A 25852-nucleotide genomic window follows, 5' to 3' on the forward strand; every position below is an offset into this window, starting at 1 on the left:
AAAATGGGTTGGTCTGAAGTAGCTTCATTATTCATAGGTGTGGTTTGGGCGTAACGTGAAATAAACCAATCAGAGCGACATCTCACATTCCTTTTAAGAGCAGGTGCGCTTTTTCCATGGCGGATTGCTATTGTAACGGCGGATTTGCCAGGCGCACGCCAGGAGCGGTTCACAGCCGAGGAGACCGACGTCAGAGAACGTCTAATGAGGGGAGAAGTGCCACTCAATAAACTTCCGGTTGCAGTTCCACTCTTGTTCCATATGAGGGCGCTCAAATGACGAGTGCAGAATGAATGGAGGTCTATGGAGCTATTCCGCTCAAAATCCATTTTTCTTAGGATATAATTTTTTGTCTAGTAATTTGAATGTTGTTTTCGAAAGGGGATGCAAAGAAATTACACATTGCTTGGTGTTAGATTTTTTAGAGTCACTTATTTGCTTTAAAAAGTCTTTCAAAATGTCAATGACGTCAGAATGCTGAATGCTAGCGTGTTATGGGCAACAACAACTCAACCTGTAAGAAATCGAAAAGAAATAAGTACTCGTTCATTCAACTTTCGATCTATAACCCATGTTGAACTTGCAAAACCTACAATCAAATCTGAGATTTCTCAACGGCAATCGGGTGAGGGAGACAAATTTAGCCGTCTAGCCCCATTGACTCCCATTTAGGGATGGGACGCTTACGGGTTTCACTATAAACCACGATAAAATGTACTGACGGTTAGTATTATCGTTTAAAAATTAATTATCATTAAAACCGTGTTTGATTATCGCGATTTTAAATACTCGCTGTAAATCCTGTCCAGCCAGTAACAGTCTGATGCGGGCACAGCGTTCAGCGTTGTTGTTTTTACATTCGAGAAGGAATGGCGGAAGGCAGTGACCGTGCTCGGGAGATTTTTACGCCTTTTAAGAGGACCAAATCTGAGGGGTGGTCATATTTTGGCTTTTACAAAAGTCCTGAGTGAAACTTAATCGAGGATGGTCACTACAATAGGGAGGAAACACTTCAAATCTGCCTAACTTAGTCATCTTGTGTGACCATCACCCACTGTTTATAGCGAACGCAAGTTAACTTTGACCTCAAAATGTTGTTTTGAGTTGAAATATTTTATCTCTCTCACTTGAAATAAACGTGAAGCTTCCGCGAAGTTCGAAGTTCGAAGTAAGAAAAGTTCGCAGCAAGTGGCTTTGAGCCAAAGACAAACGATCAAGTTCAAACATACGCAGCCTATTAAGAGATTGACGGGATAATAATGTATATCATTGTACACTTATTACACCGAATTATTATTATTATTTTTTTTTTACCATATAATTACGGGGACATTGAATTGAGATTAATGTTTTAAATCTTACCTGTTTATAAATGCATTTTGTACAGCGTACAAAACAATCGTCCAAAAACGTATAGGCTACGCAAGACGGCAAGTTGTATTTGAATGAAACGAGAGAGCGCTGCGATCACTGATCTATATAGATCAGTGGCTGCGATACATGTCCGTTGCGATACATGGATGTGCGCTGTGTTATAATGCGTTGCTATTGACGACGGTCATTGGAAGGAAATGCCACAGAATATAATCTTGCTTAAAAAAGTGCACAGAGCTGCTTGTTTTATTTGTTGTTTGTTGATTTTCAAATATTAAACTGTTTTTAGTGTGAGCATCAGGTATTTTTGAACACTTTCATCTAGTTTTGACAAAACCGTGATAATATTGATAATCACGATAATTTTGGTCACTATAATCGTGATATGAAATTTTCATACCGTCCCATCCCTACTCCCATTCATTTTGCACTCATGGCGAGCGCCCCCAGTGGAACTCTGATTGGAACTACAACATATAAGACTTAATAGGGCGTTGGAGTGAACAGGCTTTCCGTAGACGGGCGCTTTGCCGACGTTCTCGTCACTGTAGTAAGAACGAGGACACAGGAGTGCTGGTGTACTTGACTATTCATGTTGTGGACAAGCGCCCGGCACACGGGCCAATAGAGAGCCTAAGTCCCTCCCCTTCCGGTCGACCACCATGGGACCTTAGTTCGGAAAAATATTGTATGGTAGTCAATGGCGAGAGACAACAAATATTTTGATCTCGTTTGAATTGTGCCCTGATTTACACATATGATGTTTGTAAATTTAAAAGATGCATTTTAAAGTCAAGAAAGTCGCAGCTTGATGTAAAACTGCTGAGGTATAAGACTGTGAAAATACGTAATTACAAAGACTACAAACCCAGAAGGTGCACATGGGACGTCATACCTTTTCTCTCAACGAATGAAGCTAACTTTACTGAAGCTAACGTCTGACATTTTTCTATAGTCTTACATTATAATCGTAACGTAACACCGTCATGCCTGAGTGTTTTGAGCCAGAATACACACATACGAGCAACGGATCTTGTGACGTACATAATGGGAGACGAGAGATGTAGTTCATTGAGCGATTTTCACATAAAACTAAACGTACTCTTCTGTTTTATGACAAACTGCGACTTTCTTGACTTTCATAATTACCTTTTAAATTGACAAACATCATATGTGTAATTCAGGGCAGAGTTCAGACGGAATAAAAAGATAAGTTGTCTCTCGCCATTGACTTCCATACATATTTTTTCCGAAATAAGGTCCCATGAGCCGGAAGCGGAGGGGCAGGACTTAGGCTCTCTATATAAACATGTAGTACTGACCATGAACACTAGATGGAGTATACATCCTGTTACATCTTCCTTTTTCTTAATGAAAGTTAGGCTACCTGTCCATACCTAATAATTGAGTTATAGACTGAGGCCTATTGAATATGACAACAAATTGTCATGCTTAGTGACCACCCGGCTCCTCAATCAGTGTCTCTGGCCAGTTCTGTGGTGTATTTGGCTCTGCTGCCCAAAGATCAACTCTGTTTCGGCGGTATAGTGCTCCCTCCACCTCAACCAGGTAGGACCGCGGGGCAACCCTCTGCACGCAGGATCCCCGTCTCCAGATGCCTGTCCGGTCACCAGGTAATGGCTTCATTCGCACCCCTTGGCCTACCGTGAGCATCAACGCCTTGACATCAAGCGCTGCGCCGGACTGCTGTTTATTCCTTCCGTCGGTGTGTTGCGCCACTGCAGGATTGCTTTCCAGGCATCCTCGCCCTCACGGTGTGCTTTTTTGCATAAGTTCTTTGCTATCTTGACTGCAGCTTCAGCTTTGCCATTGGCCTTGGGATAATGTGGTGATGAGGTGATGTGTTCAAAATCCCACTCTGCTGCAAACCACTTGAACTGATGAGAAGAAAACTGAGGGCCGTTGTCAGAGATAACCCGGTCCGGCAGCCCGTGACGAGCGAACTGTGCTTTGCAGCGTTTGATTGTGGTCTCTGCCGAGAGATCTGGGAGGAAGTCAATCTCCCAGAAGTCTGAGTGATGATCAACTATCAGGAGAAAGTCTTTACCATTCAGTTGGAAAAGGTCAGCGCTAACTATCTGCCATGGGCGTGTTGGCAGCTCGTGGGACATCATCGACTCTTTCTGCTGTTCAGTGGCATACTCATTGCAGACTGTGCATTTGTCGACAAAGTCAATGATGTCAGCTCGCATCCCTGGCCAATACAGAGTGTCGCGCGCTTGCCTGTAGCAGGCCTCGCCCCCAATGTGGCTTGAGTGTACCCTTGCTATCATCTCGGTACGCAGTGCTTTAGGAATAACAACCCTGTCTCCTCTGAACAGCACTCCATTTTGAACGCTGAGCTCCTCCTTGTAGGCCCAATATTCTCTCACCTCCAGTTCAGCATTTTCTCTGAGGTCCGGCCAGCCCCTCAGTGTCACTGACTTCACCGCCTGGAGCTGCTCATCTTTGTCCGTGTGCTGTCGGATTTGTATGAGTCTCTTGTCTGTGACATTAAGATAGTCAGACTGGTTGATGTGCTCTACCTCTCTCTGCTCTGTTTCCAGACTGCAGACTGTGTGCCCACCAAGGCTGGAGTTTGTGTGTGTGTCTGGCACCGTGGCTCTGCTAAGCGTGTCACTCACATACATCTCTGGGCCGGGCTTGTAGACGACTGTGAGATTATAGCCCTGAAGGGACAGCAACATGCTCTGTAGGCGCTTAGGGGCATTCAGCAGTGGCTTGTTGAAAATGGCGACGAGGGGCTTATGATCTGTCTCTGCAGTGACATTGCTGCGCCCGTACAAGTACTGATGAAAGCGTTGGCATGCGAAAACAATGCTGAGGCATTCCTTCTCAATCTGGGCATAATTTTGCTCTGTTGGTGTAAGAGCTCTCGAAGCGAATGCCACAGGTTGTCCCTCCTGCAACAGGACGCAGCCCAGGCCATGCTGGCTTGAGTCACTCTGGATTGTCACTGCCTTTGTCACGTCGTAGTAACGCAGCACAGGTGTTGTAGTCACCAGCTGCTTCACTTCCTTCACTGCTGCATCATGTTTTGGAAGCCAGTGCCACACCGCATCCTTGTCCATGAGCCTCCTCAGCGGCTCACAGACCTCTGACAGGCGTGGTAGGAACTTGGCCAGGTACATCACAAAGCCAACGAACCGCTGCACGGCCTTCACATCCGTCGGGAGTGGCATGTCCATGACCGCCTTCACTTTCTCCGGGTCAGCTTTCAGTCCACTTGCTGATAAAATGTGCCCGTGAAAGTGAACCTCTGGCACTTTAAACTGGAGCTTCTTTATGCTGAGCCTTAGTTTGACCTGCCTACATCTGTCCATGAGGGCCAGCAGCTTGGCATCATGGTCACGCCCAGCCTCTTCGTCAGTATCCCCACAGCCCACGATGAGGATGTCATCTGCTATGGGGTCTACTCCATTGAGTCCCAGCAGGAGCTCGTGCTGCTTTCGTTGGTATACTTCAGGGGCCACTGAAACGCCAAAGGGGAGTTTTAACCAGCGCTTGCGCCCCCAGGGTGTCCAAAAGGTGGTCATGTAGCTGCTTGCTTCGTCCAATCTGCACTGGAGAAAGGCGTCCCTTGCGTCCACCAGGGTGAAGAGCCTAGCCTTGGGGAGCTTGTAGAGTATGTCTTCAAGAGTTGGCATGATATAGTGTGACCGCAGCAGAGCCTGGTTGAGGTGCTTTGGATCGATGCATATCCGCAACTTGTCTGGTTTCCTGATGATCACCATATTGCTTATCCAGTCTGTCGGCTCCTTGACCGAGGTGATGTGGCCCTCCGCCTCGTATTTCTCAAGCTGAGCTTTCACTGCTGCCCTCATAGCGACCGGTACGTTGCGGGGGGCACTCTGGACTGGCTGAACCGCTGCATTTAGCTGAAAGTGCACCACCCCTGGAACGGATTCTACTGGCGCGGTGAAGACATCCTGATACCTCTCGATGAGAGCCTCCCTTTTCAAAAGCCCAGCCTGGATACTACTCTGCCCTACAAAGGCAAAAGACCTTAAGTCGCTAGAGTGTGGAACTGAGAAAAATTACTTTAAAGATTTTTAGTTGTCCCGTCAAATTAATTATAGGTAGGACACTGGAAATCTGGCAAATAGATGGTTTAGTAATGGAAATTATATACATAAAAAAATCTTGAGCTCAAACTTGACTTTTGACCACTATTTTAAAGTTACTGTACTCTGCCTTTGTATTGTCAGCAAAAAGTGAGAAATTATGCCAAGGCAAAAGGTAGTAACTTCCACATTATCAATATTTGGTTGCTGATCACCATTAACAAAATCATTATAGTAACACCTGTATAAAATCTAGTGATCATGGCATTTATTTTGTATGATTTACAATTATTTATAGCCATCTACTTATTGCTATCCTGTGCTTTGGTTGCATTCTGATGGCATTATTAATACATTTGACATGACAAAATACCTCCATAGATTAGTCCAGCGTTAGCCCAACCGAAGTTTAGGGCGGGGCTGAAGGCGCCGGCGAAGTTTTGGCAATCTGCCAGCTAGATGCATGAGTGTTTCAACCAGGTCCAGTACCCGAACTGAGTGAGGCGGGGCTTTAATTCTTGGTTGTATTCATCTGATACGGCAATGTGTAACGTTTTTCTGTCAACTCTGCATAATCCTTCGCGATCGATATCGCACGTTTGTCGACGGCGGGTTCAGACCATACTAAATGTTCTGACCGCAGGACAAAGCTCTGAGGACATCAGAACAGCAGCTGTACAAAGTACACAGGCTACACCGTAATTGTAATTTTAATGGACATTAAAACAAAGGCAGATAACCGTACAATCTGGTAGGTAGCATTATTTGATAGAACACCGGCACAGTAACTTCATATTGACGCGCGGCTAAACAAAGGCAGAGTACCGTAACTCAATTTCGAGTGTTCCAAAACAAAGCCAAAGAGCGGTAACTGATGTTACGGTGTTCTGCCTTTGTTTCTCATGGGCTTTTGGAAGTTACTGTTAAGACAACTCATTATTTTCTCAAAAAAACAACGGAATTGATTCAAGATACTTATCCACATGATAAAGGAGGTCTTGAATGTGCCAAAAATATAAATAACTCATTTTCGACCAAAAACGAAGTTACGGTCTTTTGCCTTTGCACGGCAGTACTGTCCACCGCATTCAGGTCTGCTGGGATGGTGAACTGCATAAGACCAAGGCGCTCACATGTAGACCCAGAAAGCAGGGGCTGCTGACTGGTTTCAACTATCTCAAACTCTAAGGTGTGTCTGCGATCCCGCACGACACACTCTGTCACCAACATACCCATAGAGGTCATTAGCTGACCAGAGTAGAGCTTGAGCTTGGTGCTGCTTGGCATGAGTTTCTCTCATGGTGCGATCCGTATCTTGTCTTTCAGGCTCATAACGTCAGACGTGGCTCCTGAGTCTAGCTGGCATTTTTGCTTAACACCATTCAGTTGGAGAACGGCAAACCACTTTTTTCCTCTGGCGCCTACGGCCCCAATGCATTCGGTTGAGAAGAGATCATCTCCACTACCATCTGTTTCCTGGGCTAGCCCTGGATTTTCCATGGAGTGAATGTGTGCAGATGCCTCTGATACCCTGGTTTTCATGCAAACGCGAGCAAAATGGTTAGCTGTACCACAGGCTTTGCACACCTTTCCGTAAGCAGGACATTGCTCTCGCCCTCTCCCATGATGCACACCACAGTATCTGCATGCAGAGACACTGTCTGTGGTTGGGGTGCTTTTCTTCAGCTGCCTCCCTGTAGCATGGGGAAATTTTTTTGATGGCTGTCTGAATGCTGCATTAACGCTGTCCGTATGTGGCCTTTCTTGTTCCATGGACCTCAGTGTCATGTCCGTCAGCTCTGCAGCTCTGCATATTTCTATGGCTGTAGTCAGTGTCAGTCCTTTCTCTCTCAACAGCCGTCTACGCGTGGCTTCATTAGTAATGCCAAGTACTACTTTGTCTCTTATCAACTCATCCCTGAGAGCCCCATAATCACAGGTCGCCGCCTTTTCCCTCAAGCGGGTAAGAAAATTGTCAATGGACTCACCATCCTCCTGTTTGCAGCAGCCGAAAACATATCTCTCATATATTACATTCTTGGCCGGTTTGAAGTACTCCTCTAATTTATCCAGAATGTTCGTCACATCTCCGCGTTCCGCTTCCGTCAACTGCAGGTTGTGCTTGTACACATGTCGACATTCTGGCCCCATTAGCGTCCTCAAAGTGGCAGCTTGGACTGCTGAAGATGCGGCTACCAAGTCCACCGCCAAACTGTAATCTTCAAATTCAGCCCTGAAAATGTCCCAGTTTGCGCTCCAGTCTCCGCTGAGCTTCATTGGACCGGGAGGGGGAATCGTGTGGTTGAATGCCATCTTGTAAACCAATCGTCGTCAGTGAGCCACGGAGCTAAAGCTAGGTAGTTAGCTGGTAGCGCTAGCCAGTAATACTGTATTAAACTAGTGAAAACAAAAGAACGAAATATGCATAGTCACTCACTCCATAATTGTGCTGATACACTGTCCATTGGCTGTCATTTTCTCGCTTTAATTAATAGCTAAGCCACTTCTGACACCATGTAGTATGAACGAGGACACAGGAGTGCTGGTGTACTTGACTATTCATGTTGTGGACAAGCGCCCGGCACACGGGCCAATATAAACATGTAGTACTGACCATGAACACTAGATGGAGTATACATCCTGTAACAGTCACGGCCGTAAAAGACAGAGATACATTGGGGATGGGAGAAACCCACCCAAATTAGCTTCGGTTAAACAGGCGTATAATAATTTGGGTAAATGTGTAAGCTAGATTTATGCCTATTCTTTCACATCTTCATGGACACAACAATGATTTCCCTCATGTGTTAATATTTTTCCTTGTAATAATGTATGGTTTTATAAAAATGAGAACTGCTGCATCTGTGTGTAGATAAGCAAAGTGTATTCGCGTTGTGCAAACGCTACATTGATTATGGCCAAGCATGCGCCCTTAAAATAGCATATGAATAACATGCGCAACACGCCACTGACTTTAGACTAGGTTTTTCCTGGTCAGTGGCGGAATTGCAAGATAGGGCCCTAGAAGTTTAACAAACTCCGACATGAACAGAGAAACATATCAATGAACAAACATAACCCTGACAATTTCTTTTTTTTTAACCACCAAATGATCTTACTGTTACGATCACTGGTTGCAGCACAAAGAAAAGTTGTCAGGATCTAGATGCGGCAGCTTCTTTTGCTAAACTCAACTTTACAAAACACTGAAGAATATCTGGAACAGAACCAATGTAGTAATGACATAGAACTGAAAGACGCACGGGGTTTAAATATTGGCCATTGGCCTCCGTGGCCTTGACACTAGGCTCGGCCACGATGGCTGGAGATTTATAGCCCCACGAGACACACCTGAACTGAAACTCGAATCAAATCAGTTACCATGGAAACAAACAGGCAAAGAACAGAACTAAGTAGCAAACTAGAAAGCTAAATTAAGGGGCTGTTTACACGACACATTTAAAAAAATGTAAAACTTTTTATGCGTTTTGGCCGTTCATTTACATGACAACAGCGTTTTGGGGGCCTGAAAACGTAAACTACAAAAACACGAATCTCTGAAGACGATGACGCCATGCACATGCATATTACGTGTTCAGTCTATAATTTCATCGGCATCTAATCGCCTAGCAGCAGAATATAGCGCTTTTAGTTGTTTTCACGGATCCGTGTAAATGGGGATCGTTTTGACAATGGTGTCGTCTGCACGCGGAAAACTCAAAGGAAAAACTTCTCCCTTTTAAGCATATCGTTGTCGTGTAAATGATACCGACATTCACAGACATTCACAGAACAGGAAAACACATCAGAAACAAACTCAAAACGTGCCAAACAGACACTTACAGAGTAGATCTGAGGCCAACCTGTGAAACTGCTTATAGAGTGCTACTTACCTGTTCTAGATGGGTTTCCTACATTGTGTTGATTTGATTTAGACGTTAGGCTCTAAATCACAGACTAAAATTTAGCTGGATTCATGTGTGCTCGTTTTACTCGTAACCTTTTTGACTTGGTTTATTTGACTCAGCATCTCTGCTAAAGTAGGTGATGAAATGAGAATTTATCTCTTTTTATCTCTTCAGAGTGTGTGGGTGTGTTGGTCGGTTAACTTTAGTTGTCCTTTGAGATGTTTCTTGTTCTTTAGTCTGGCAAATACCTTAAAGAAGTTGAGATGCAGTGGCTTTAGCGGCTCTGATCTGTAAGTGTTCCCTCTCTGTAACCGCTGGGGAGGGTCCCAGCGCCATTGTGGCGCACTGTGGCACATCTTACGACACTGGACTAATTGAAAAGGAGAGGCAAACCTTCTCATGGCTCTCGGGACAGTTTGAGTGTGGCCTCCTAAACAAGAGTGGGAATGGAAATATTTGGGCTGGGAGCAAGATTTTGCTCTTGAAAGCACACCTCTGTCTCCTGGTAAAATCGCAGCAATCTCTTGTGACCCTTGAAAATTGCCCCTGAACCGGGATAAACCTTGACCCAGTTTGAAAAGCTGCATCGTCTCAAGAGGACGAAGAAAATGTTGATGTGAACTTTGACCTTTCTGCGTTGATATTGGAAAACTGCCAGCTTGCAGTTTCTCAGGCACTGGGGCCATGTGTATTTGTGTGGGAGTGTGTAAGTTTGTATGTGTGGGTGTGTGTCAGGGAATTGCGTGGGTATGTATTTTACAGCTTCAAGGCAGTTTTTGGACCAGGATTGTGTGAGACAGTCTCCCTGTGTGTTTTTGTAGGAGTTACCCAAATGTAGAGTTAGATGTATGATAAAACAGAAATGTTAACCTAATGGAACACTGTAGAAAAACAACAATCACAGGGCCTTTTAAGCTGAGAGATAAATCACCAAACAAGTGAAAAAAGGGTTTGCAGCTAAAATGTGATGCTATTTGTCAGAAAACCTTTCTCAATTAATCCAGACTTGCAGACTAGTTGGAGACTTTTTGACAAAGAGCATGGCAGCTTCCAGCCTCTGCGTTTTTGACCTAATCCCCACTCCTTTTTGCTTTAAAGGTCTTGTCAAACATGATTGCCACTGATATGATTGTTTTGTTAGAGTGAAAATGGTGCACTGTCTTTGGCTCAATGTTTAGAGTTTGTTTTTTCATCTACATAAAGCTGCTAAGCTGAGCAGTGGTCGCTAGTGGAGCTGAGCCAGTGAGTCTGGATCTGTCAGCTGTCTATGAGTCGTAAAAATGATTGACGCTCCAGAGAATCATTCCTCAAAGTAGGGATCATCCCAAAGTCCTCACTACATTTAATTAAGTGCCATTTATCTTTTTCTATATTTCTCTCTCTTTTCCCTGTTTGATTGTTTCTTTCTTTTTTCTTTTTTGACTGTGGGAACAGAAGAGCGAACTTCCTCGAAAGTATTTTACTATTTGCTAGCCATTTAATTTAGGCTTGACATCTAATCAGCATAGTTGTACCTAAATAGCCATTGTTCCAAAAGGAATAGTTAAATAAAATGAATATTCTGTCATTTACTCAACCTGCATGTGTTTCTTCCACAGAACACAAAAAGAGACATTTCGAAAAATGTACTGGTGGTTCTTTTCCATGACATTAAAATGAATGGGGACTGGAACTTTCAAGCTTTAAAAACAATACAAAAGTACAATAGAAGTGTCACAAAGTGTTCTAAATGACTCTTGCAGTATATTCCAGTGCTGCGTCCGAAATAGTGTACTATGTAAGTTGGCACTACATTTTAATTTTAATTTACTTCGCAACTATATAGTATGAATATACACTCACCTAAAGGATTATTAGGAACACCTGTTCAATTTCTCATTAATGCAATTATCTAATCAACCAATCACATGGCAGTTGCTTCAATGCATTTACGGGTGTGGTCCTGGTCAAGACAATCTCCTGAACTCCAAACTGAATGTCAGAATGGGAAAGAAAGGTGATTTAAGTAATTTTGAGCGTGGCATGGTTGTTGGTGCCAGACGGGCCGGTCTGAGTATTTCACAATCTGCTCAGTTACTGGGATTTTCACGCACAACCATTTCTAGGGTTTACAAAGAATGGTGTGAAAAGGGAAAAACATCCAGTATGCGGCAGTCCTGTGGGCGAAAATGCCTTGTTGATGCTAGAGGTCAGAGGAGAATGGGCCGACTGATACAGTCGTTACAACCGAGGTATGCAGCAAAGCATTTGTGAAGCCACAACACGCACAACCTTGAGGCGGATGGGCTACAACAGCAGAAGACCCCACCGGGTACCACTCATCTCCACTACAAATAGGAAAAAGAGGCTACAATTTGCACGAGCTCACCAAAATTGGTCAGTTGAAGACTGGAAAAATGTTGCCTGGTCTGATGAGTCTCGATTTCTGTTGAGACATTCAGATGGTAGAGTCGGATTTTAGCGTAAACAGAATGAAAACATGGATCCATCATGCCTTGTTACCACTGTGCAGGCTGGTGGTGGTGGTGTAATGGTGTGGGGGATGTTTTCTTGGCACACTTTAGGCCCCTTAGTGCCAATTGGGCATTGTTTAAATGCCACGGCCTACCTGAGCATTGTTTCTGACCATGTCCATCCCTTTATGACCACCATGTACCCATCCTCTGATGGCTACTTCCAACAGGATAATGCACCATGTCACAAAGCTCGAATCATTTCAAATTGGTTTCTTGAACATGACAATGAGTTCACTGTACTAAAATGGCCCCCACAGTCACCAGATCTCAACCCAATAGAGCATCTTTGGGATGTGGTGGAACGGGAGCTTCGTGCCCTGGATGTGCATCCCACAAATCTCCATCAACTGCAAGATGCTATCCTATCAATATGGGCCAACATTTCTAAAGAATGCTTTCCGCACCTTGTTGAATCAATGCCACGTAGAATTAAGGCAGTTCTGAAGGCGAAAGGGGGTCAAACACAGTATTAGTATGGTGTTCCTAATAATCCTTTAGGTGAGTGTAAGTATACTCTATATATTATGAATATTGTAGTATGAATTAAATTCGAACGTACTACATCCGCCATGTTGTTGCTGTCACGTGACCTATCGGCGTCAGTTGTGTCCAGGGGGGCAGGGTTTCATAAAATATTGAAGCTTCCCTGGGCGCCGCCATTGATTAGCGGACCATCACCTGCTGTTAGCATTCCATTGACTCCCATTCATTTTGGCATCACTTTGACAGCGAATAACTTTACATCTGAGGCGTTTAAAGACTCCATTTGTCCATTATTTATTTCTAAAGAAACATGAAAATGTATAAAAGGCTCCATTACCTTGTATCTTACGTTATGGCCCCATAGATGCAGTTTTTGTAAAAATAGGCTAACGATTGCGTCATAACCACGCGACTCTCTGTCGCACAGTAGAGAAATTACCGTATGGACAGGAGGAGAAGCTCGCGGGCAACCGGGGGGACGTGGAGGCAAAATGACAAAGTAATTAATCAGAATACAAAAGTTTCTCCTGCTCCTAGCTCATGGACATCTCCTACTCACACTCTCCGTCTCTGCAAGTTTCAGAAGGGATTGATTCAGATTTCTCTTGGCACAGCTACTAGAAGACAGACGGGTTGCTCACGTCACATCTACGTCGTCAAGCTCAGTTTGAGTCTGCGCAGTACGCTCGACCCCCAGGAAGTGAGTGCTTCTAATTGACTTCACTTGTCTCCGTTGAATCCAATGGGGTCGCTGTGTCCAGTTTATATACTGTCTATGGTTGTGTCGCTTCACTTCCATTCATAAATCCCCTCCAAAGTAAAGTGTCCATTGAATGCGCACTTCAGAATCTCAGTGGAAGTAATCGGTTATCCGGGGACTTTTCCTACTGTTTTTCGAATACTATGTATTCGGACATACTCTGTAGGCATAGGGTATAATGGGGCTAAAGGCCTGCCTTAAGAAAAATTAGTTTTTCACTACTCCCATAGTGTATGATTGCAGAAAAAAAAAAAAAGTTTGTATTGAACATTGATGGAGCAACAGATTTTGTGTGAAAATAAATCATAAAAGTGGTTTATTTTGTATAAAAATCTTTACCATTTGAATCTAAACATGTTATGTCAACAAATGAAAAAGTAAGCCGGCTATTTATTATCATGTTAATTATTGTGCCTTTAGCCCCAACAGCAACCCCAAATAGACCCCAAATACCACACTTTTACATATTCTTCCTTACATATTATTGTTGCGTTAATTAGCTTGAACAAAACTGAAAATCATTAAGAAGACCTTTGTCTCAAAATATATTCAATAATTTTCTCATTTGCTACTTAGAACAGAATACAAATATTAGATCAAATTAGCAGAGAATCAACTTTGCTGCCCGCGACCATGTCAAGGATCAAGCACATTTCCAGTTGCATCTTGAAAAGCGGATGTTTTAGAAAGTGCTGTGGCAAGTTTTGTGCCATTTAGAGGTTTAGAGGAAAATCAAATCAAAGGTGCCTTTTACCCCAGTGCGCCTTTTTAGCCCCGCTGTACCCGACTGTTTCCTGCATACTGTTTAGCAGGGAAGTATTCAATTTCGGACACAGCGCAGGTCTTCAGCAGCCTTTTGATTGCTTTTTCATGAAATAAATCAAAAAATGTTTTCGTTATTTATGAAATACTTGCTTGCACCCAGCTCTTCTTATGTTCATGTGAAAAGAAGTCTCTTATGAGCTAGATCTTTTCAATTAATCAGTTGATTCAATTCATAAAACCAGTGCGAATTATTTGTTTAGAAATCAAACTCAATGACTCAATGATCCAGTTGCAGCATTTTACAGCTCTTTGAATTTCCTTTTCAGTCTGTTGGCTACACAAAGCTGTCGTATGGCTTCAGAAGACTTGTAATATAGTGCACTTTCATGATAATTTGATGGCATGTTTGCATGCTTTTTAAAGCTTAAATATTTCAGTCATCATTCATTGCAATTTAATGGAAAAGAAGAAGAAAAACATTGTTGCATCGTTTTGGAACGACATAAAGGTGAATAAATAAAAACAATTTAAGAGATCAATTCCTTTAAAGATCTTTTGCTGTGATAGTGTCGCAACAGTTTGGCTTTTCATTGGGAACAGACATCGTTCCTGGTTAGGATGCTGTGTTAATCACTTTTTTATTAGCACCCTATTCACGTCACCTATTCAAGTTTATAGCTTAATTTTACATTAATTACAATGTGCATATGTTTTATACTTGTTCACTTGTTTGTTTACATCCCTTGCTGTGGAAGGTGATTGTAAATTCCAAGCCCAATTGAAGCAATATTGTGCATGTGAACATGTGTTTGTGTTTGTATTTTGCGTGTGGATACTGCCTGGGTCCCGTTTTTACCTCCCAGTAGGTCTTCTCCACAGCAGCTGTGACTGTGGTCAAACAGTGCTCCATGGTGATAGTTGTTGGTTTGTGCCTGGGGGATGCAGTGGGGTCTCTGAGCTGGGGAGCTTCACAGCTCTCTGATTCCTGGCCAGCATTGTGTAATCACTCACAGTGGCGCTGCAAAAACAGCTTTCACAATCAGCTGGATGTCTCTCAGCGGGCCAGCACTCCAGCAGGGACCGGGAGAAGGGCATATTAGTAGAAAGAGGACAGCAAGGCACAAGGGACGGGCGTGTTGTGTTTATATGTTTGAGTTTGTATGAATGTTTGGGCATTAGTGAATTTGCACGTGTGTGAGATAGATAGAACTGAAGTTAGCACGGGTAAGCATGGGGGAGTGTGTTTAGGTGTGTGCGTGTGAGCGTGTGTGTATATATATGCAGAGGAACTGTACGTCCGCTCCAGCTGTGTTTAGGAATCTGACAGATTATTCACTACATTAATTCCCTTTATTAAGCCTCTGGGTCCAGGCCAAGCCAGTGAGAAGCGCTCACAGCTGTAACCCCCTCCATGCCACCAGCTAGCATATGACTGACTTTATGGGTGATATTTGGGAGCAAGACATTTATAGTTATGTGCTTGTGTGTACATAAATATATCTGTATTTCTTTGTGTCTCATGTATTTGTGTGTAAACAGTGTGTGCAGGTGTGATCCACCCACATCTATATGCTGTTCTGAAGATATATTCTGTTTTCCTCATTAGAAATTAAACTTAAAATGAAACACAAATGAATTATGGCTGACTGCTAATAGGAAATCAGAAAATACACATTTGATAATTAATCAAATCATTCTATAAATAATGAAACAGTTACATGAATAAAAAATAAATAAATTCTTCACATCAATGCTAATAGGAGTCTGTCTCATTAAGTCCAAGACCATTGTCATGACAGGACAGCGTGACATAATCAAAGCATACTTGAATCTGGCAACTGCTGTTTATTTGTTTGAGTAATAGATAAATGAGTGTCAGAGGCAAGCATGGTCTTTCAGCCCGTAAACACAAAAAACAGAGATCACTTCATTTTCTAGAGATCTGGCAACACTGACTGAGTGCACCCTTAAAATTTTCATAAAAATTCTGTCATCGTTTACTCACCATCATGTCGTTCCAAATCTCTTGGACTTTCTTTCTTTGGTGGGACACTTACATGTGTTTTCCACAGAAGAAAGTCATACAGAACGACATGAGGGTGAGTAAATGATAGAGATAGTTCACCCAAATTTAAAGGATACATTTAAAGGGATAGTTTACCCAAAAAGAAAATTTCTGTCATCATTTAGCCTACGTTCAGACTGTAGGTAAATGTGGTCCAAATCCGATTTTTTTGCTCACATGTGACTCATGGCAGTGTGAACAGCAAGAACCACATGGAATCGGATCTTTTCAATTCCGCTTTGTGCCACTTCCATATGTGGTAAATTCGATACAGGTCAGATGTTTTGCAACCTCAGTCTGAACAGTCGTATTGGAATTAATGCAACTTTTACGGCACTCTAGATCAACATTTGTCACAATTCTGCGCTCATGGGAGTCACTTCAAAGATTTTACATACCTGAAGTTATCAAGACAGTTGCGAAAGGTAGTCAGTGGAAGGAGAGTGATGTGTCAGAACTCAAGTATTACAGTGACAGCCCTAGATACAAGCAAAACATGAGGGCTCATATCATAAATGTTTTAAAACTCTGCTCTCTTTTTTCATACCCTTGTCATTGTTTTTTATATTTCCTGCACACAAATTCGCTGGCTTCGGCAGATCTAATCGCTTAATCCTCCCTGTTCACTTTTTATCGTTCTTTTGCGTTTGTGGGTCAGTCCAGAACCATGAACTGTTCACATTGGAATCTGATATTGACTAAAATGTGAACAGATACATAACTTAGAAAACAGTATGAAACTGCAGGATTACGGTAAAAAGCTGGAAACCCTGCTGCCAGTATTTTACCGTTAAATTACAGAAAAGTTGTAATTTAGATTACGGTATTGAAAATGTAAGATTACGGTACACAGATGGAAACCCTGCTGCCAGTATTTTACCATTCATTTACAGGTACATTTTTTACAGTGAGTCAGATCTGAGCAATAAATAGAAATTTAGCACTAAGGCTCGCAGTGTGAACGTAGCCTTACTTATACCATTATGTCTTTCTAAATCTCTTGGAAATCTGTTGAACCCCGAAGTCTCTTATTTTATGTTTTGCAGAAGAAAGTAGGCCCTAAGTCATTCAGGTTTGGAATGACATGAAGTTATTATAGAATTAATATTTTCAAATAAAATGTCAGATAACTTTCAGACCTAACTTTTAACCTCTAATTGATCTAAGGCAAATTAGACTCATTATTCTTCGGCAACATCTTGTAAACCGACAATCTGGACTAACAAAAAGATTTGCTTAGCACCATGCTTACGAATTACTAATTGATGCACCGGTTTATAAAAATTGTGGCAACAATCCTCGTACCCCAAATTAGAAAATGTAAATGTTTTGATATTCATTAAGAGTAGCTGACAGAGTCCATTTAAGTGAATATATTCTGTGCAGAGTTGCAACCCCAGGAAGCTTGACGGAAAATGAACATGATTCTAAATATGTTTTCTCTCATATTAGAGGATCAATCCACTCTTATGACCACATGGAGGGAGAAGCCGAATATTCTTGGCCCTTGTGCAAAGAGCTTTCAGTGGCCTTGAAAATGTTCTCTCGTTGGCAGATGAATCAAAGTGCTGCCGTTCCTTTATGTATTGTGAAATATTTATCAAACGAGACAATACAAGGAGTGGCACAAATCATAAATATTAAGTAATATAAAAAATGCTAATGCAAAACACATTTTAGAGAGAGGGCAGCGTAGGGTCTCTCTCTCTCTCTGTAAAAAAAGATCTGGGGAATAAATACATTAAAAAACAGTGGAAACCATGTGGCAATACAAACCATGGATCCGGTCTTTTGCAAGATGTTGCATGTTGATCATTATTGTAAAATGTCAGTAGGTGACCTTAAATGAAAGACTAGCATTTTGGGATGGAGGCCTCTCTCTATTAGTGGCCCTCAGAGGCCGTTCTGAATGCATGTTCTGCCAAGGACTGTCAGAAGTACAGATTCACCGTGTGGTCAGGGGATAGATAGACTGACTTTCAAAAACATGTATCTTTGTTTGAGTGATCTGACATTGTCAACCAGTGGCATGAGTTTTAAAACAATGGCAGGTGAGGAGGGCAAAAGAGGTTAGTAGGAGTCTTTTACAAAACTGTTTGGAAACAGTCATTATTTTTGCTAATCTGTTTGGCGCCAGTAGTGATGCAGAAATTACACACTTGTCTTTATGCATGGGTCACTGACTCGAAAACGACAATGTGGAACTTTCAACAATGTGGATTCATTCACTAAACACTGCTGTGTGTTGTAACATGAAATATTATCTTCATGTTTATTGAACTGTTGTGGAAATTCGATATCACATCTGCAATCGTGTTAATATTCGTTGAAAACAATCTTGTTTGTGTGATATTGCTTAACTATTTGCATGTGATGCAAATATGAAAGACAAAAACTCATGAAAAACAATCTCAAACTTCATGAAAAACGATCTTGTTCGTTTGATATTGCTTAACTTTTTCATGTGATGCAAATATGAAAGACAAAAACTCTTGAATTTTGGGGGCATTCCAACTGGGTTGTTTTTTGGTTTTCGCAAAGTGAGGGACACTACTCAGTTTTTACAATAGAGTTTGCTTACTGTAAAGTCACATTTGACCATGAGAGATTTTGCGAGATTTCCCATGTTCACAGTCGGGACTCTGGTTGTTTGTGAATGGAATTCACTAAAAGTGTTTAGTGTGCTGTCTTGGTCACATTGCGTTACTCCACAAGGAACAAAACTTTTAAAACGTTTTTTTTTTATTTTTTTTTTTTTTATCATGTTTGTGGTCTCTTACATTTTTTTTCTTCTTGTTTCTCTTTCCTTCAGTGATTCTGTTTGTTATCATTAGCTGTCTTTAATAAAGCTGAGTCATCACCTATTTAATCACTTAATTATCTAATTAACTTCAACACTGCTTCAGTGTTATTGTAACACTCTGTAGTGTGGACACATATGAACACTGAGCAGTGTTAATTTAACACTGAGGATTTTGCTCAGTGTTCATATGTGTCCACACTACAGAGTGTTAAAATAACACTGAAGCAATGTTGAAGAATTTTAAAATTACCTTTACTGTAAGTACATTGTATAAAGCTTTAATCTGAACAAAAGCATGTGGCTAACACCCATGTTTGAAAATTCATCACTTATACATACACCGCAAAGGCTGAGTGGCCTCTAGACACGTGTGACAGCATTCTACCCATGGACCAGAGCCAAGCCTGCGGCGGCAGATTGGCTGCAACCAGAGAGAGGGACCAGCTCTAGAATTTAATACCATCATAATGCTGGGCTTGTTTAGTGCCGCTAGCAAAAAGATCCAATATCGACACATGTCATTGCATCATCCATCAGCCCTGCTTCAAAAACCTCCTGTCTCTTTGATGCTGCTGGTAAAGTTTCCTTCAGTAGCATATCTGTGATAATATTTTAACATGTGATGGGTGCTGTTAAGATTTGGATTGGAGAAGTTGGTTTTGGACAGTAATAAGAGGCAGGTTGATTTCATTCTCTTAAAGTTTTTGAGAAATTATCTGTTTGATGAAAGCTGAGATGCTGTATAACGTGCATAGAAGAGTCCATATGGCCTGTTCATCGGGATACCAAATACACCAACTTAATCAATGTTATAACTGTGTTCATTTGAAAAATGTATCTAGGATCCTGACTTTCCAAAACTTCTGAGCTGAAACAACCATAATGATTTTGCATTATTCTTGAGTATCTTAATCGTATGGAAGCCTGTTTTTTGCTTTAATAAACCGGTAATTACAACTTTATATCTCACAATTGTGCCTTTAATTCTCATAATTGCAACTTTACATCTCAGGTGACTTTAAATCTCGGAATTGTGACATTTGTGACTTAGATTTTACTTTTATATTTCACTATATCACTATATCTCGTAAACGTGAGTTTATGTCTCACAGTTGTGACTTAATTGTAATGGTGTCTCACAATGTGAATTTACTGTATATCTCACAATTGCAACTTTGTTCCTCATAATTTGACTTTGTTTCACAATTTGAATATATCACATATATCATATATGTGTTTCTTGCAACTTTTTCTCACTATCTGACTTTTACTTTTGACATTGTGACTACATTGTGTTATCTTGCAGTTGTGACTTTGTCTTACAAAGTGACTTTGTTTCTCGTAATTGCAGTGTGACACTATTTCAATTGAAACTTTGTTTCACTTGACTTTATATCTCACAGTGTGGCTTCATACCTCTTTTTTTTTTTTTTTGGAAGCAACTTTATTTTATGGATCAGAGGTACCTGCACACTAGATGTGTGCTGTGCTGCACCACTGACCCCCATAAGCTTTTAGGCAGAACAATATGCTTGTGTGTAAGTGCCATTTATTTCATGACTTTGCATCAAACGCTTTTTGTGTTGTAGCAACAAATTGCCTCTAATTGTGCCAAAATAGTTGCAAAGATACATAATCAATAGAGTAGTGCAGCTGTTTCCAAAGGAGCCTTTAAACACAGCTGCTGCTGCACCCAACGTCCCCCCTCTCTCTTCTGACTCGTCCTCCACCCATGTTTTTCATTTTCTGTTCGCTTTCAAAAGCTGTCACCTTAACAACAGGCCGTATAATAAGTCCCTGTTCCCTTATGAGCCCTGAACCCCAAAACCGCCCAGAGCCGGGTGCTGGTTTGCCCTTCTTTGTAGTATATGGAATTAAAGCTCTCCGAATGACTGTTTGAAAATGTTTTATTAAGGTTTGCGAAGCCCTTGGCTCCAGTTGGGAACAGGGGGACCATTGTCCCTGCATCTTGTAGAGGCTGCTGTTCAGCTTAGCAGTAGATTAATGTTTGCCTGTGATTTCTGTATGACCTGTAGTTGTGTGTATTTCTGTTTCTTACTTCTTTGCAGAAAGGATGAAGTTGACTCTGCATCCACCTTTTACTCTCTCTACCCCTCGCGCTCTGTTTTTCTAGCTTTGTTTGAATCAGCTGAAGCAGCATGTTGTTGTGTTGAGAGGAAACATGTGGTTTTTGTTAGTAGGGACTGGGTGTCTGGCACCATGATATGCACTTGGGGGTTGAAGGAAGATGGGAGGGGTTGGAGGGGTAATGGGACATTGAGATTGAAGACCCTGTAGGAGGATGGGAATCAAGGGAAAAAACACATTGCCATTGTGATAGACAACCTTCTCCTTTCTATACACACGATCACGCTTCCCTGTGTTAATTTGCGCAAACCTACCTATAAGTAAATCAGAAATCAGCATACACACATCACTGCAAAAATCTTTTTGTTCCCCTTCCCCTTTTTGACACAATTTATGAAAGGTCAACAGCAAAAGGGTACAGCAAAATACAAAAAAAACATGTATGCCAGTGTGGATATATGAATTTTGTGAATTACCTCTGTGACGACTAGTCCCAGGTTCACCTATGTCTTGAATTAGGTTTATTTTTTCATACAATAATAGTTTTTCTTGTTTCAAGCTTAAATCTAAAATCATACATCTAAAGTTGCCTTCGCATAAAATAAGAGAAGGTAATATTTGAATGTTGGAAGAAAAAGATACTTAGTCTTTTCACTTGAATCCATTTTTCACTGTAAATGTCACTAAATCATACCAATACAAATTGTGAACAGCCATAAAGAGACTACAAGGTGATCATATAGTGTAATGTGTGTGTGGATATGTCTTTGCAGCTGGAGCAGATGCTGTTGCAGCAGTCAGGAGATTCAGACCAGCAGAGTGTGTATGGCGCAGAGCAGGGCTGGCTAAAAGAGGAAGGACGATCTTATAGGCTGAAGCTCCAGGCCTTTCAGGAGAGCCAACGCAGACAGGCTCAGCTGGTGCAGAAACTACAGGCCAAGGTTCACTGTTAGATGTGGTCTCATTCAACTTCAATTTTATCAAAGATGGAAAGGATTATTTTAGGGGGAATTTTTTTCTGGGGAATGTACTTCTGGGATATTTATTAGATAGAGATACCATGATGATTTAATACAATTGAGAATGTGGTCCATCTTAAGTTGCAGAGTGAAAAGTGAAAATATGTGTCTATGTCTGCAGTTGCTCCAGTATAAGAAGCGATGTGGAAATCTAGAGCAGCAGGTGCTGGAGAAAACCTCAGAGTCAGAGAAGCTGAGGCTCTCGGTACGTTTCACTGGAGAACTTGACCAGGTTTACTGATAGAAGAACACTTTACTCCTTCAAACTAAAATTTTATTTGGACCTTTTTATTTCAAGAACTATATCTGCTCTTTTGAGCTTTGTTATTGACAGGTGTTGCACTGTATTTTGGTGTGTTAGGTATAAACCTGCCTCTGTCCATGTATTTAGCTCCAGTCGCACCTAGACTCCTCAGCACATCGTCTCCAGCGCTTTGATCAGGAACACAGTCTGGATGTCCAAAGTAAACTTGCACTGCTGGAGGGTGAGCAGAAACGGTGAGAGCAAAAGTGATATGTGCCTCTGACAGTGAGAGGTGCAGAGAAACAAGTCGGCAGGCAGATCAAGGTAAAAGGAAGGGTAATGAGTGGGTCATCCAAAAAGTGTGGTAAGAATTTCTGTTTGGAACCAATGGAGAATTGTACATTTTGGAAAATGAGAATGAAAAACCTTATAAAGAGTTGTTTTTTTTCTGTACAATTTTTTCCCTTTTACCCTGTTAAACAAAAAATCTGGCTTAAGATGGCAGTTATGTTTTGGCAAATGGTACCTAGTTTCCTGCTGATCTTTAGCTGGCGCAAGCCACTTATATTCCAAAAACCAGCCTGACCACCGAGCTAGTATAACCATCTTGTAGCTGATCCAAGATGGTCTGAAAGTTTGATGTCACACCAGCTGATGACCAGCTTGGTCTAGCTATAATGACTAGATTGGAACAGATAATGTCCAGCTTGTACTAGCTAATGACCAGCTTTCACCAGCTATTGAACTTCAGGAACTAGCTGATGACCAGCTTGGACAGCTAATGAAAAACTTGGACCAGCTAATGACCAGCTTAGACCAGGTAGTAACCAATTGGAACTAGCTTGGACCAGCTAATGTCCAGCTAAGGTTCGTTAGTTATGAGCTTGAACCAGCTAATGACTAATCTGGACCAACTTAAACCAGCAAATGAAAAACCATGTTCCACACTTACAGTAAAGGATTAGTTCACTTTAAAATGAAAATTAGCCCATGATTTACTCAACCTCACCTTCATATTTAACACGTTACAAAGTAAAATTCTAGCTAATGGCCATATGCAGTCTACTTGCCCGTAAAGCGAAACTTACGAAACTTGTGACGTCAGAAGTAGCGTAGTGCATCATGGCATAGCGTAAATATCAGCAGTACGTCGCATTACTCGCATTTGCGCTTTATACTTAAGTGGAATCTGTATTTGTATCTGTTCGTTTGGCCGGAAGTTAGTTGTTTTACTTTATAAAGTTTTAAATATGAATATTTTTCTTACACAAACTCATCGCTTTGCTTCAGAAGGCCTTTATTAATCCCCCGGAGCCGCGTGGAGTTCGTTTATGATGGATGGATGCACGTTTTTGAGCTTCAATCTGTTGGTTGCAATCCACTGCAATTATAAAACTTGGAAGAGCCAGAATATTTTTTTAATATAACTCCGATTGCGTTCATCTGAAAGAAGACAGTCATATACACCTATGGCTTGAGGGTGAGTAAATCATGGGCTAATTTTCATTTGAAAGTGAACTACTTCTTTAAGCTGAATTCTCCAGCAGGGTATTGATCTTTTACCATTCTTTTACTGAGAAACAAAACATGAGCAACATTTATCAGTAAGGCAATAGAGTTAATTAAAATAAAATATCCTAGTTGCCTACTTCAGTCCACACAAGCCCATGCTGGAAATGAATAGAAGGGGGTGTCAAAAACAAAAGTATCCAGTTTGTCAGACTTAATTATCGCAACCTTGTTCAGCATCTCAGCCAAACAGTTTTTACTGCACTTCATAAAAAGAGCTGGCCAACCTACTGTCCCAGACGCCAGCCTTTAAAAGAACATGATTTACTGTGCCACTCACCCCTAATTGAAACAGTTATGGCAAACTCTTGGCCGTATGCTTGCCAAGCTCTCATCCATTTTTTAAACCTTAGTGCCTCTGTCAAAGAGCGCACTGCAAAGTGCAGTTCATCCGATCATCTGTGGCTCTGCAGTCTTGTAACACAATTTATTTAATTTTCTATGTCAGAAAAGTCAACTATGCCATGGCTCATGAGAATTTCATTGCATGCCACAATTAACTGAGATTCAGCAGGGCAGAAATGTTACTTTGTGAATTAATGCTAAGCTGTCTGCCTTGGCATTAAGTTTTCTCAGAGGGGCATGAGCTGCAGAATTAGGCCAAAACACAGAATCATAAAGCAAATCTACTTATTGAAAATGATTAAACACATTCTCATAGCTTTTTTATTGTGTCTTTCTCTGTTCCTCACCCCTTTGATAATCGTTTCGTTCGCCGCCTCACACCACCCTGGCGTCAATCTTTGTATGTAACTGGGTGGATTCTGCCACGAATGATGTAAATAACCCTGTAAACTATTTGACAAGCAAATCTGGTGGCAATTAGGCTGGAGCTGACATGGACTTTATAAAACTGTCACGCACATTCCCCTCTAAGCGTGGCTGGCAACGCACAATGTGACGTGGGTCTTTATGAGCCTGTAAACATAGAAGCTGATAGAGGCCGTGCAATGGAGGGGGGTGAGATCATGTGTGAAGTTTAGAAAGAACATTTGGCTTGTGGCTTAACAGGTGGAGGTGCTGGGATACAGTGCTCTGAAGTTGATCCATATATTTCACAGGTGTTCTGGTTTGAGCCAGGTCAACTCACTGCTTCGGGAACAACTTGAACAAGCCAATGAAGCCAACCAGGCCCTTACAGAGAGCCTGCAGAAGGCACAAGAGGAGGCAGAGCAGAGGGACACACGACTCAGGAGGGAACTTGAGGTGAGAAGGAGGAGGAAAAAAGAGACAGAAGGAAGGAAGGAGAGATCTGTAGTGTATGTTTTTTTATCCAAATCCACAGTTTAAGGAAAATCTTTCCTTAATCCAACTCAATGAAACTCAACTCTGGAACTTGTGGAATTCCACCCTGGTGCCTGTTTTGTCAGTCTGGACACTGTCTTTGTTTTAAATCATTGTTGTGATTTTCTCAGCTGTTGTTTCCTGTGAAAACATTCCAGTCGATTGGAAAAAAGAGCGAGAATTCATTGCTCGGTGCAAACATCTGGTCGTAAGAAGAAGCTCATGTAGTTTACAGCCACATACAGTCAAGAAAAGTTTACTGTACTGTTTGTGTATGAGTCTATGAGTGTCTGTGCCTAGAAGTCCAAATCTAGGTATGTGCTTGTATGTGTGGGTGCATTCATTATTTTTCATTTGGAGACATCTTTAATCCCCCCCCCCCATTACCAAACCTGCCGACCATATGGCCGTGTTGCTCTCCCGCAGATGAATACCTCCCGAAACAGCCGTGAGCAAGCCCGTGTGCGATCTCTGTGGCGCCAGGCTGCCTTCCTAAGGAGCTCTTTCACTCAGCTGCGGGCCTTCACTGACAGGTGAGTGTAGCTTGTGGCCAGAACCTCTTTTCAATTCCACAACCATTTATCCCCACTTGGGATCAAAGCAGAGTGGGTCACCTGGGTCACCCCTCACCCATCCTGACTGCATCGTCAAGGGAAATGTGATGGTTTAGATTGCCCTTCAGATGAGCCTTGAGCCATCCATCAGAGCCAAGCTTGATGAGGGCTCGGCCTGTGTAAATGCTGTGATCATTGTTGAGTAATTTGCTGTAATGTGGATTACTCAACACATGGACAGCGGAGAAAATGTTCACGACCCTTACTCAGACACGACACCGTTCAAAGAGTTTATTCCCAGATCACAATATAGTTTCGGCCATCTGGCTCTCGTC

At 41.8% G+C, this 25852-nt stretch overlaps 1 protein-coding gene across 1 annotated transcript in view; it reads left to right on the top strand.

The window, feature by feature from the left end:
- Positions 1-25852, top strand: part of crocc2 (ciliary rootlet coiled-coil, rootletin family member 2) — a gene marked incomplete at its 5' end in the record, with an annotated part of 57289 nt that overhangs the window by 5622 nt on the left and 25815 nt on the right. Inside the window, 5 exons of the mRNA XM_084426220.1 lie at positions 21621-21788; positions 21988-22071; positions 22258-22364; positions 24741-24885; positions 25390-25496. Coding sequence (XP_084282346.1) covers positions 21621-21788; positions 21988-22071; positions 22258-22364; positions 24741-24885; positions 25390-25496 — 611 coding nt within the window. The remainder of the gene's footprint in view (positions 1-21620; positions 21789-21987; positions 22072-22257; positions 22365-24740; positions 24886-25389; positions 25497-25852) is intronic.

The sequence above is a fragment of the Rutilus rutilus genome (genome assembly GCF_951802725.1).
Source record: "Rutilus rutilus genome assembly, chromosome: 12".
Classification (NCBI taxonomy): domain Eukaryota; kingdom Metazoa; phylum Chordata; class Actinopteri; order Cypriniformes; family Leuciscidae; genus Rutilus; species Rutilus rutilus.